This window comes from Bubalus kerabau, chromosome 15, assembly GCF_029407905.1.
Source record: "Bubalus kerabau isolate K-KA32 ecotype Philippines breed swamp buffalo chromosome 15, PCC_UOA_SB_1v2, whole genome shotgun sequence".
NCBI lineage: Eukaryota > Metazoa > Chordata > Mammalia > Artiodactyla > Bovidae > Bubalus > Bubalus kerabau.
In genome coordinates this window covers 62,703,736-62,717,926 of record NC_073638.1, presented here as the reverse complement: position 1 = coordinate 62,717,926, position 14,191 = coordinate 62,703,736, and the positions used below count along the sequence as shown (strand labels likewise).

The 14,191-nt window shown below is 40.0% G+C and overlaps 1 protein-coding gene across 2 annotated transcripts in view; it reads left to right on the top strand.

Moving 5' to 3' along the window:
• The window catches only part of DCDC1 (doublecortin domain containing 1), a 477,869-nt gene that overhangs the window by 53,393 nt on the left and 410,285 nt on the right, over positions 1-14,191 (top strand). For both annotated transcript variants that reach the window (XM_055549196.1, XM_055549197.1), the window contains exon 6: positions 12,891-13,096. In XM_055549196.1, coding sequence (XP_055405171.1) covers positions 12,891-13,096 — 206 coding nt within the window. The remainder of the gene's footprint in view (positions 1-12,890; positions 13,097-14,191) is intronic.

The window sequence follows — 14,191 nt, the reverse complement described above, 5'->3', positions numbered from 1 at the left end:
GGGGAGTGTGGTTTCTCTGCCTTGTGCAGCAGCTCTGATCTGCATTAGCTTAGGCCTGCCTTCCTTGCTCCAGCTCTGGCCTCTCAGTTTTCCATGTCCTCCCAACGATCCATCATATTGTTGCCTAACTCTGGATTTTCACCTGCAGTGTTTTCTCTTCTTGGGGTATGCTCTCCCTCTCTTGTCCACTCCAAGTGTGCTTCAAGTCCGACCTCACATGCTTCCCCTGGAAGGCCTTTCTTGCTGACCACAGGCTGTGGCAGGTGCTGCTGCTCCAGGCTCCCTCGACACCCTGGGGCATCTCTGACTAGGCACGTGCTGTAGTGTGTGTTGTTTTCCCAAAGAACCCTGAGGTACCCCCCCGTGCAGCCTCTCTAGCATGGAACATGTGTTAGAAACTCAATGAATGTATGTTAAATGAATGAGTAATTGAGTAAATGAAATGGGTAGGTAGAATCAATAATTTTTAAAGTTTCATGGGTTTTACAGTTCTGAACCAAGCTAAGTAATTCACTAAGCTTTTGACTGTTCTGCTGCTTCTTTCTCTGAGCTGTTCTCCATGATACATATTCTGGTTTCTGAGTAAGTTCAAGGAGGGATATGGTAATGAAAAAACTAATTAATTATGAGTATAAAAATGTAATCTTTTCCCAATATTCAGAGAAAATATGTCAAGGTAATAATATACCTGAAAGTATTACCTAATATCCACCTAATGAAATAATAGTTATACTCTGATCTGACATGTTTGACAAATAGTCTCCAAATATTTAGAGAGCATTTACTATAGGAGTAAACACTATTTCAGGTGCTGTCTCTGCAGCAGGGAACAAATGCTTACACTGAAAATGTATGATCAACTTTTATTATTTTGTTAAACCTCCAGCAAGTATACTGTTTACAACATACCGGATACGAGAGGTTGTTGTTGTTTAGTTGCTTAGTCATGTCCAACTCTTTTTTGACCCCATGGACCATAACCCGACAGGGTCCTCTGTCCTGACAAGAATACTGGAGTGGGTTGCTGTTTCCTTTTCCAGGAGATAGGTCTTCCTGATCCAGGAATCAAACCTGCGTCTTCTGCATTGGCAGGCTGATTCTTTACCAATGCACCACCTGGGAAGTCCACATACTAGCGGTACACAGAGGAGAAAACATTTCATACAATTGAAATGCTCAAAGTCTTACAGGGAAACACATGCAAAAACAGTTCAATATAATGAGGGATACTCATTCTCAATAAGGTGAGTCTGTGAAGCCTGAAGAAAGTAGATTAAAGGTGGTGGCACTGAGTTGAGGAGGAAAGAAGTTGGAGAGGGAAAGTCATGATCAAAAGTTGGAATAAGAGCATGGTGTGTGCCAGTCATTTATTCACAGCTCCCTGCACCTCTGCAGAGGAGTATTCTCTCAGACTCCTTTACTGCAGTGGTTCTCAGCTAGAGAAAATTTTGTCTCCTGGCGAACATTTAGCAATGTCTGAAAACGTTTTTTGGTTGTCCCAATCGGGGAAGGTCCCAATGGCATCTGGTGAGTAGAGGCCAGTGTTAGTCACTCAGTTGTGTCTGACTCTGCGACCCCAGGAACTATAGCCTGCCAAGCTCCTCTGTGCATGGAAATCTCCAGGCAAGAATACTGGAGCAGGTAGCCACTCCCTTCTCCAGGGAATCTTCCCCACCCAGCAACTGAATCAGGGTCTCCTGTGTTGCAGGCTGATTCTTTACCATCTGAGCCGAATCTGCCTTCAATGCAGGAGATTTGGGATACAGTTGCTTAATTTCTTCAGGTCTCGTTTTCCTCATCTATGAAATGAAGATGATAATATTATCTCTTCCTAAAGTTTAGAGGATAAAACCAGTTAGTGTTTATAAAGCACTTAACACATTGCTTTCCATAGGCTAAGTTCTAGGTGAAAATCATGAGGATAATAATAATATCAGCAATGTTTGCTGTATTTCATATTTATACAAAAGTGTTCTATCTGTATAAATTTCTTTCATTCATAAAATAGGTAAGGAGAAATACTATTATTGTCATTTTTTCAGAGAAGAAAACTAAGACAAATGAAGTTGACTTATTTTGCAGTTACAGAGTTAGTAAGAGGCAAAGTTAAGGTTTGGATCCCTTGAGTTTGGCTTCAGACCCCTTGCTCTTAATGCTTTGCTGCTTGTCTAGTATATTATTAATGTGTTTTAGTCATCATTAATATTATTTTATTAGGCTGTTTTACAGGTTGGTTTAAAAATTCTTTATTTGTATAAAATGTGTTATGTATTTCCAATAGTGTTTCTATGTTTATCAACAAGAATCTGGAAAGCTGGAGTACCTTTAAAAACAATTGTTTATAATTTATATTGTAAAGGATAATTTCAGATTTATCTGAATATTTTCTTTATTATGTGGTCTTCCTAGATCTACCTAGAGTTCTTTCAGAAAACCTGTTTGGAACTTCAGAAATGTTACCTTTTAATTTTTTTAGGCTGCCTATTTTTTTAAGTAAAGTATCCTTAGGTGTTTTTAGGTAATAGAGTCATGAATACATTCCTTTTATTGGAATAAAAGGAATTTATTATAAAATAAAAGGAATAATAAAGATTATCCATCCATTCATTCAGCACTTACCGAGCGCCTGCTCCACGCCTCAGGCAAGCAATGAGTGTTTAGCCAGGGAGGCGCGAAGTGATAGTGTGGTGGGGTTAGTTCAGTGGTAGATGCCTTCACAGAGAGCAGGTGTCCAAGCTGGAAAAGGCTTCCTAGAAGAGATGAGCCAAGGGAAAACTCGAGGAAAACATAAGCATTTACCTGAAATATACTCTGAATTCATCCCAGTCTATTCCACTCCTTCTAGACCTTCATTTGCCAAGCTGTTCTCCTTAACAGGTTTTCTTCTTTTCATAAAAAAATTGTATCCCATTGTGGTCATTAGTGAACATCAAGGTGGTATAAAAATCATATTTAAATCCATAATGGGGAGAGGTAGGGAATAAAGATGGTAGGTACACACAAAAAGGCCATGAAGTTTATTTTGCATAATTAGTATGTTATGAAAAGGGCTTCCCTGGTGGCTCAGCAGTAAAGAATCTGCCTGCAATGCAGGAGATGCCAGTTTGATCCCTGGGTTGGGAAGATCCCCTGAAAGAGGAAATGGCAACGGACTCCAGTATTCTTGCTTGGGAAGTCCCATGGACAGGGGAGTCTGGCAGTCTGCAGTCCATGGGGTCGCGAAAGAGTCAGACACGACTTAGTGACTAAACAACAAACTATACCATGCGCAGTGAACTTGTGTATGCTCTGGAGCACCTGTGGCGGATTCATTTTGATATTTGGCAAAACTAATACAGTTATGTAAAGTTTAAAAAAAAAAAAAAAAAAAGAAATACAGGCTTGATACCCACCTTTCTAAAGGTTTAAGCATGGAAGCAGAAGTAGGATATATACTTTTAGACATTTACATAATAATTCCACATGGTTTACGCTCTTTACCTAACAGGTAGTACTGGCATGTGGAAGGTTCTCAAACATTGTTGAATGGATGAATATAAGGGACAGGCTGCAAACACTCAAAGGATTCAAGAGACTACAGGTCATTGCAAGCTGGAGCACTAAAAGAAGATCTTTAACTGGATGTTGAGAAGGACTTGAGTCTCAATAAGTGAAGGGCGATGGGCTTAAAGATAAACTTGATGTGCTCAAGGAATAATTTACAGATCAGCATAGGTAAAACTGGGAAATTTGGATAGTGTCACATTGTTGGTAAACTCTTCTGTTAGTCTCCTTTCAAGAAAGGAGACTATGTCAGTTTCATATTCCTTGCCCAGGGTCTGGCACATAAGATGGACACAGTAAGTGTTGACTGCTTGACCTACTTGACAGTCTGACATACAGACTGAGTGACAGGTAGAAAACTTCAAAAAGCTAACTCCAAGAAGTTTTTTTTTGGGCAATGATAAAATTAATGATGAGGGAAATTTGGCTGTAATTGGAGTATAGAATGTCAGATGTAATGGAGGAGGATCATATACAATTAGGAAGCTCTTGCAGATGATAGGAGGCTGAGAGAGAAGTGGGCAAGTGGGTCTGGCTGGGATTGGAAAGGAAGAGTTTAAGAGTTATTGAGAAGAAGTGACAGCTGAAAGTTAGGTTTCCTGTCTTTGACTCAGTCTGAGGTCAGGTGCCCTAGAAGCAGAGCCTGAGATGGGGAGTTTTGTACAAGGGACTCAGTGAGGGAATACTGTTGTGTGAGACCTGTGGAGGAGTGAGGGAGGTAGCAGAGAGAAGAGGCAGAAGCTCAGCCAAGCCCTGTGTGCTGCTAAGTCCAGCCCCAGTGGGGAGTGGGAAGCACACCACCGAGCTGCCCCTCCCAGAAGCAAGGGCACTATCTGTTGTGTCTCCCCAATTCCTGGCTGTGCACTGTGCTCTGAGTAGGAGGGAAGAGCTCATCACCTCACAGGCATTTCCTAGCCAGGTGGCTGGTTCCTTTCAGCCAGTGGCAGGCCCCGGGAGAAGGGTCAGCTGTGAGGTGTTGATGGCCAGGACTCACAAGTGGAGTTTGGGGGCACTAGGCTGGTTAAAAGGAATCCGGGGGAACCACCAGTGTTTCCTACACTCTGTCCCAGTCTGCTCTTCATAAGGGGCTCTTGCTGAGGACCTTCAGTGGCTTCCCATCACATCCAGAATAAAAGCCAAACCCCTTATCCTGGCCGACCACCATCTGCCCCTTTCTACCTTTTTGGCTTTTTCCGTACACATTCTCTCCTTGTCCAGATTTCTTTATTGTTCTTTCTCAGACACACCCAGCTCATTCTCACCTCAGAGAGTTAGTGCTTGATTTTCTCTCTGCCTGAAATGCTCCTTCCCTGAGACTTTCATCACTAACTTCTCATCATTCTGGCTTCTCCACTCAGATGTTCCCTCTTCAGAAAGGCCATCCACTGTTGTCTCCTGCCACGAGTCTGTGATCTGTATGAACTCTTCTGTCCTACTCACAGCTGCCACTTGATGCCTTGAGAAGTGGACACCCAATACATGTCACTGAATGAATGAGCATTTGCTTCAGAGAAATGAACAAGAGACAAGGGTTCAATATCTCCCTGAGATAGTGAAAAGCTGTGAAAATGGTGGAAACATTGACAGAAATAAGAGATGTGAGGGTGCATCAACTTGTACAAAAGGATGTAAAACTTTTTTTCAAACATTTTGATCTTGAGGACATTGTGGAAAATGCATGATAGAGACAGAACTGTGTAATGATTTGGGGTATAGTTTCTATAACTGAATTCATATTCTAGTACAACCACCTATAAGCTGCAAGATATTAGGCAAGTTATTTAATTTCTCAATACCTCAATTCACTTGTAAATGAGGATAATGATATTATAATTGTATTACAGTCCTTCCATAAAGTCATTGAGAGGACTCAGTTCAGTTCAGTCACTCAGTCATGTCTGATTCTTTGCGACCCCATGAACCGCAGCACACCAGGCCTCCCTGTCCATCACCAACTCCCGGAGTCCACCCAAACCCATGTCCATTCAGTCGGTGATGCCATCCAACTATCTCATCCTCTGTCATCCACTTCTCCTCCTGCCCTCAGTCTTTCCCAGCATCAGGGTCTTTTCCAATGAGTCAGCTCTTTGCATCAGGTGGCCAAAGTATGGGGGTTTCAGCTTCAACATCAGTCCCTCCAATGAACACCCAGGACTGATCTCCTTTAGGATGGACTGATTGGATCTCCTTGCAGTCCAAGGGACTCTCAAGAGTCTTCTCCAACACCACAGTTCAAAAGCATCAATTCTTTGACACTCAGCTTTCTTTATAGTCCAACTCTCATGACCACCGGAAAAACCATAGCCTGGACTAGATGGACCATTGTTGGCAAAATATTGTCTGGTTTTTAATATGCTGTCTAGGTTGGTCATAAATTTCCTTCCAAGGAGTAAGCATCTTTTAATTTCATGGCTGCAATCACCATCTGCAGTGATTTTGGAGCCCAGAAAAATAAAGTCAGCCACTGTTTCCACTGTTTCCCCATCTATTTGCCATGAAGTGATGGGACTGGATGCCATGATCTTAGTTTTCTGAATGTTGAGCTTTAAGCCAACTTTTTCACTCTCCTCTTTCAGTTTCATCAAGAGGCTCTTTAGTTCTTCTTCACTTTCTGCCATAAGGGTGGTGTCATCTGCATATCTGAGGTTATTGATATTTCGCCCGGCAGTCTTCATTCCAGCTTGTGCTTCCTCCAGCCCAGGGTTTCTCATGATGTACTCTCCATATAAGTTAAATAAGTAGGGGACAATATACAGTCTTGACGTACTTCTTTCCTGATTTGGAACCAGTCTGTTGTTCCATCTCCAGTTCTAACTGTTGCTTCTTGACCTGCATACAGATTTCTCAAGAGGCAGGTCAGGTGGTCTGGTATTCCCATCTCTTTCAGAATTTTCCACAGTTTATTGTGATCCACACAGTCAAAGGTGTTGGCATTGAGAGGACTAGATGAGTTAAAACCCGTAAGTCATATAAAACAGTTTCTGGCTAATAGCATTATTTTGAATGGAGTTTCAGGAGTTCTGCACATAGGGCAGACAGTCAAAACCAGGGCTGGGGTCTGGGAGAGACTAATGCAGCACATACAGGACAAGATTTAAGGGGGCCCTCACTTCGATGGCTGTGTGCTTGCCCCACCCTGAGCATATTTCCCCAAATTTTGCATCTTTGGCCCTTCACTTGTCTCAGCCAAATCCTGTCCTGGGCGAAAGAATCAAAGAGAAAAATGGTTTGTTGGTAAGACTCTAAATCCAGTACTTGTCACACCTCCTCCCTCTGGCCTTGGTGGGAATGGTTTCTTGCTATTACTAATCTCTTTGTTGCATCACTGTCCTTTGGTTGCTTGCGGTCTTTTCCATCACTTACATAACCAATTCCCCGCAGTCTGTCCCTCTTCTCAAGTACTCTGAGTGGATTCTGTTTTCCTGGTTGGACTCTGATGGCTCAGTATAGTCTGCTGCTGCTAAGTCGCTTCAGTCGTGTCCGACTCTGTGCGACCCCAGAGACGGCAGCCCACCAGGCTCCCCCATCCCTGGGATTTTCCAGGCAAGAACACTGGAGTGGGTTGCCATTTCCTTCTCCAATGCATGCAAGTGAAAAGTGAAAGTGAAGTCACTCAGTCATGTCTGATTCTTCGTGACCCCATGGACTGCAGCCTACCAGGCTCCTCCGTCCATGGGATTTTCCAGGCAAGAGTACTGGAGTGGGATACCATTGAGCTACATAATAAGCATGGGATTTCAGGGATGCAGGAGGAGAAGCCAACATTTATGGAGTGATTTCAGTGTGTTAGGTACTTTTCCTTGTAAGATAATTAATCCTCATCAGGTGGTGGAGTGGAGCCCCCTGCATACTTTGTAGATGAGAAATCAGAGACTCAAGGAGGTGTAACTTATCTGGGGTTCCTAAGTAACAGAGCTGAGATTCAAACCTAGTTTAAAGGTTTATACCCTTTAAACATCTGGAGGGTCTCCACATTGTGGGTACACTCCTATCAAAGTACAGGAATTTATTTTATTTTTTTCCCAGTGAGAGATGCCTTTTATTTTCAGACAGAGACTCACCATTAGTAGTCTCCTTCCTCCTCCTCTGCCTCCCCTCTTTCTCATTTTCCTTCTCCTTTCTTTCTTTGTTTGATGAAATTCACATAACATAAAATTAATCATTTAAAGTGAACAATCAGTGACATTTAGTACATTTTCAGTGTTGTGCAACCACACTATCTAGTTCCAAAGCATTCCCATTATTCCAAAATAAAACCCCTTATCCATTTGTTTCTCCCTACTATCTCCTCTTGTAGCCCCTGGCACACATCTGTTTCAATGCTCTTTCTGTGGAGTTACCTATTCTGGATAGTTCTTATAAATGGAATTATACAGTATATATCCTTTTTTTCATTTATTTATTTATTTTTGACTATCATTTCTTTTTCTTTTTTCTTTTTCTTTAATTAAAAAGATTTTATTGGAGTATAGTTATTTTACAATGTTGGGTTAGTTTCTGCCTTACAGCAAAGTGAATCAGCTATCCGTGTAGACATATCCCCTCTTTTTTGATGCTCTTTCCCATTTAGATCACCACAGAGCACTGAATGGGGTTCCCTGTGCTGTACAATCGGTTCTCATTAGTTACCTATTTTATACATAGTATTATATAAATGTCAATCCCAATTTCCTACTCCATTCCACTTCTCCTTCCCCCTTTTATATCCATAGGTTCTCTACATCTATGTGTCTATTTATGCTTTGAAAATAAGTTCATCTGTACCATTTTTCTATATTTCACATATATGTGTTAATACACTACATTTATTTTTCTCTTTTTGACTTACTTCACTTTGGGTGACAGTCTCTAGGTCCATCCACATTTCTGCTAATGGCACAATTTCATTTTTTATGGCTGAGATTCAAGGGATTAGATTTGGTAAACAGAGTGCCTGAAGAACTATGGACAGAGGTTCATAACATGGTAAAGGAGGTGGTGACCAAAATCATCCCCCAAAAAATGAAATGCAAGAAGGCAAAGTGGTTATCCGAGAAGGCTTTACAAATAGCTGAAAAAAGAAGAGAAGCAAAAGGCAAGGGAGAAAGGGAAAGATATACCCAAATGAATGCAAGAGAATAGCAAGAAAAGATAAGAAGACCTTCTTAAGTGAATGATGCAAAGAAATAGAGGAAAACAATAGAATGGGAAAGACTAGATATCGCTTCAAGAAAATTGGAGATATCAAGGGAATATTTCATGTGAGGATGGGCATGATAAAGGACAGAAATGGTAAGGACCTAACAGAAGCAAAAGAGATTAAGAAGAGGTGGCAAGAATACAAAGAAGGACTGTATAAAAATAGGTCTTAATGACTTAAATAACAATGATGGATTGTCACTCACCTAGAGCCAGACTTTTGAAGTGTGAAGCCAAGTGGGCCTTAGGAAACATTACTATGAACAAAGCTAGTGGAGGTGATGGAATTCCAGCTGAGCTATTTCAGATCCTAAAAGATGATGCTATTGAAGTGCTGCACTCAATACATCAGCAAATTTGGAAAACTTAGCAGTAGCCACAGGACTGAAAAAGGTCAGTTTTCATCCCAATCCCAAAGAAGGGCAATGCAAGTTCAAACTATTGTACAGTTGCTCTCAGTTCACATGCTTGCAAGGTAATGCTCAAAATCCTTCAGGCTAGGCTTCAACAATACATGAATTGAGAACCTCCAGAGGTCCAAACTGGACTTAGAAAAGGCAGAGGAACCAGAGATCAAATTACCATCATTCCTTGGATCACAGAAAATGCCAGAGAATTTCAGAAAAACATCTACTTTTGCTTCATTGACTATACTAAAGCCTTTGACTATGTGGATCACAACAAACTGTGGAAAATTCTTAAAGAGATGGGAATACCAGACCACCTTACCTATTTCCTGAGAAACCAGTATGTGGGTCAAGAAACAACAGTTAGAACCACACGTGGAACAATAGACTGGTTCCAATTTGGGAAAGGAGTATGTCAAGGCTGTATTTGGTCACTTTGCTTATTTAACTTGTATGCAGGGCACATTAATCAAAATGCTGGACTGGGATGAATGACAAGCTGGAATCAAAGTTGCCTGGAGAAATATCAACAACCTCACATATGCAGATACTGCTCTAAAATCAGAAAGTGAAGAGAAACTAAACAGTCTTCTGATGAAAGTGAAAGAGCAAAGTGAAAAAGCTGACTTAAAGCTCAACATTCAAAAAACTAAGATCATGGCATCTGGTCTCATCACTTCATGGCAAATAGAAGTTGAAAAAGTTCAAGCAGTTACAGATTTTATTTTCTTGGGCTCCAAAATCAGTGCAGATGGTGACTGCAGCCATGAAATTAAAAGATGCTTGCTCCTTGGAAGGAAAGCTATGACAAACCTAGTTAGCGTATTACTAAGCAGAGCGTATTACTTTGCCAACAAAGGTCCATATTGTCAAAACTATGGTTTTTCCAGTAGTCATGTTCAGATGTGAGAGTTGGACCATAAAGAAGGCTAAGTGCTGAAGAATTGATGCTTTTGAATTGTGGTGCTGGAGAATACTCTTGAGAGTCCCTTGGACTGCAAGGAGATCAAACTGGTCAGTCTTACAAGGAAATCAACTCTTAGTATTCATTGGAAGGATCGATACTGAAGCCGAAACTCTAATACTTTGGCCACCTGAAGCAAAGAGGCGACTCAGTAGAAAAGACCCTGATGCTGGAAAAGATGAGGACAGGAGAAGAGGGTGGCAGAGAATGAGATGGTTAGATAGTTATCACCAACTCAATGGATAGAAGCCAATGGCACCCCACTCCAGTACTCTTGCCTGGAAAATCCCATGGACGGAGGAGCCTCCGTGGGGTCACTAAGAGTTGTACACGACTGAGCGACTTCACTCTCACTTTTCACTTTCATGCATTGGAGAAGGAAATGGCAACCCACTCCAGTGTTCTTGCCTGGAGAATCCCAGGGACGGGGGAGCCTGGTGGGCTGCCGTCTATGGGGTCTCACAGAGTCAGACACGACTGAAGTGACTTAGCAGCAGCAGCAGCAGCAGCAATGGATAGAGTTTGAGCAAATCATGGGAGATAGTGAAGAACAGGAAAGCCTCACATGCTGCAGTTCATGGGCGCAGAGTTGGATAGGACTTAGCAACTAAACAACAACAACAAAAGTGTTCCCTTGTATATACATAGTACTTCTTCATCCGTTCCTCCCTTGATGGACATTTAGGTTGTTTCCATGCCCTGGCTATTGTATATAGTGCTGCAGTAAACATTGGGGTGCATGTGTCTCTTTGAATTATGGTTTTCTCTGTGTATATGATGAGGAGTGGGATGGCTGTGTCATATAGTAGTTCTATTTTAAGTTTTCTAAGGAACCTCCATACTGTTCTCCCTAGTTACTGTATCAATTTACATTCTCACCAATAGTATAGGAAGCTTCCCTTTTTTGCACACCCTCTCCAGCATTTATTATTTGTAGACTTTTTAATGATGGCCATTCTGACTGTTGTGAGGTGATACCTTGTTTTGATTTGCGTTTCTTTGTAATTAGTGATGTTGAATATGCTCTTTGACTTAGCCTAATATTTTGTGGATCATCGACATTGTAGTATGTATCAGTACTTTATTATTTTTATTGCTGAATCATATTTCTTCATATAAAAATATATATATACACACACATATATATATATGCCACAATTTATTTTTCCATTTATCCATTAGTAGAGATTTGGTTTATATCTTTATCTATTGTGAATAGTGCTGCTATGAACATACATGTGCATACATACAGTTATTTGACCACCTGTTTTCAATTCTTTCAGGCATATATGGTCTCATTAACTTCTATTTATTTTTCTAATTCTAATTCCTATCCATTTAAGGTTATTTAGTTGCTAAGTCGTGTCCAAGTCTTTGCCATCCATGGACTATTGCCCACCAGGCTACAGTCCTCTGTCCTTGGGATTCTCCAGGCAAGAGTACTGGAGTGGGTTGCCATTTTCTTCTCTGATTTAAGATTACAAAGTGATAAAATATGTCATTAATTTCTGTGAAGTTTTTTCTCTTCTTTAAATCTTAATCATATTTATAATCTCCTAGTTTTAATTTATTCTCTAAGTTTTGCTTTTATTTCTGCTCACTGTATATGTGTGTACATGTATGTATGTGTGAGTCTGTATATGTTGGTGGGGAGAGAGAGGGAGAGAGAAAGTTGTTTGAACATTTAATATAGCCATTCTGGGACCTGAAAGTTGTTTACAACCACTGGCTCATGTTTCATATCAGTACTATCAGATTTTATATAAAGTCCCATTTCTAAGTTCAAAAGGTCATGCTTCTTTCAAGGTAAATGCTCATAGCAAAGAGTTATTTGGAAATTTGGGCAAATAAATAAATGCAGCTACTTTCAGTTATATGCAAATAAAATTTTGTTTCTCTTATTAGGATAGATAAGCAGATGAGGGAGGAATCATTGTATTTTTGTAATTTATATGAACAGAAAATATAATCTAAAATAAATTGAATGCACAAATAAACAGCTCAGGTGCAAATTATTTATTTGTGAAATGAAACCTCTTGAAAAGAGAGGAATTCTGACAGCAACTTAGTATTGCAATATACTGCACTTCTATTCTTACCCTTACATTTTCAAAGTCATACATAGTAATTTAGTTGCACTCCCATTAATATTAGTGGGAGTTTTGAAACTTATTTCATGCACACATCTTTGAAAATGTATGGGTCAAAGTAAATTGTTAATGAAAAACTGGGTTTCATTTTTAGTGAAATAGTTTCAATCTCTTACCAAAGATGTCCTAGAAGGCACCTTCATTCTAGTCACAAGAGAAGAATTATGTATAAGACTACTATTTGGAGGTCATCTTCTTTAAAGCAACATGGTTAATAATCATATTGAAGAGGAAAAAAGTGTTTTCCCACCCTTAAAGGACACAAAAATTCAGGAGCCCTGTTGTTTACAAGTAAGCAAAGGATCTTAGACCCTTTCAATGGACGCTTTCAGCTCAGTGCACGTGATCAGTGATAGAGGCATGCTAAGGTGAATTTTAATTAGGACTAAATTGTGGTATTACTCTTTCATACCCTGAGCATCTGTTCCCTTCAGAAATGATGATTTATGCAGGCTATCAGAGCAGACAGCTTGCTACAGCTTATGTCACGGTTAGTGGGAAGCTGGTGGTAGCATTTTAGGAAACCAGCATCTAAATGGAGACTGGCCGGTGTATACAATATAGGTAATGGGGGGAGGGGAAGCGTGATGTGTCCATTTTTAATTTCGAAGCCAAATATTGACTTGACTTAAAAAAAATCTCTTCTAGACCATCTGTTGTTAATGAAGAAAGTAACTTGGACAATGAATGGGCTGATGCTTCCTACTGATGTCAAAAGACGGAAAACCAAGCCTGTTCTTTCTATTAGAATGCAAAAACGTATTGAGAAGACCTCAGCCCGAATTCTGCTCTTTAAGAATGGCACGGGGCAGGATGGGCATGAGATTACAGTGGGAAAGGAAACAATGAAAAAGGTAATCTTGTATTAAATATTGAAGTAAAAATTAAATTTCAAAGTTTTTATGGCTCTTGAAATGTGTTTTTTCCTTCTGTATATCACTGTCAGCAAATAAACTGAAATATTAAGGAGTCATTATATAGAATGCAAGAATTCAGCTGGTTAGAAGTATGTTTATTGCACTTAAAACATAATTTACTTAAATAAAGCAATAGCATTTCAGGAAATAATTTGGCCAACATACTTGGCCATTTCCTTAGGTCAAAGTTATGTTTACACTTGAGGAGACATTCCAGTTGGTTATAATACTTTACAGGGTATTTCGGGTGAAGTCAATTTAGCTAGCTTCAAAGCTCAAACCTGCTCCTTTCCATTTAGAAGAGTAATTAAAACCTAGAAGCCCCTCTGGCTCTTCAGAGTAATCAATGACATCTGAAATAGCAAGGATTCAGTTTAAAAGTATCCATATGCATTTTAAAAAGTAAATCTGGATAGGACTAAGAAAAATCATTTAACAATTCAGCCAACTTTAAGAAACAAATTTTAAAGTATTGTCATATAAATGCATTTTTTAAATAAGGTGCTTGTACTTCCCAGGTCTTTGATATTTAAAAATACAGAGAAACTAATGGGAATTTTGGTGGTGGCCGGGTGGAGGGGGGGGGGAGTCTTTTCATTCAGATAAGGATTTTTCAGTGAATCTTAAAGTAGCTTGAAAATAATAATAAAAACAATGAAAATTTATTAAATATGGATTGAGAGACAGTGAAACATAACCAAACTAGTTCGGTTTTAATCCTAGTTTTGTCATTCACTATCTATAAGACCTTTTATAACTTACTTTGAGTCTCAATTTCTTTATCTGAAAACTAGTGATAGTAATACGCCTATCTGATAAAATTAATGTTAGCGTTCAGTGTGGTATTATGTGTGGAGTACAATGCCTGGCACCCAGAAAGTTCCCATTAAATTCTTATCTTGCTATTCTCTTTGTGCTTGTGCTGAGTCGCTCTTTAGTCTCTGACTCTTTGCGACCCCAACGGACTGTAGCCCCTGCCAGACTTCTCTGTCTGCTGGGATTCTCCAAGCAAGGGTACTGGAGTGGGTTGCC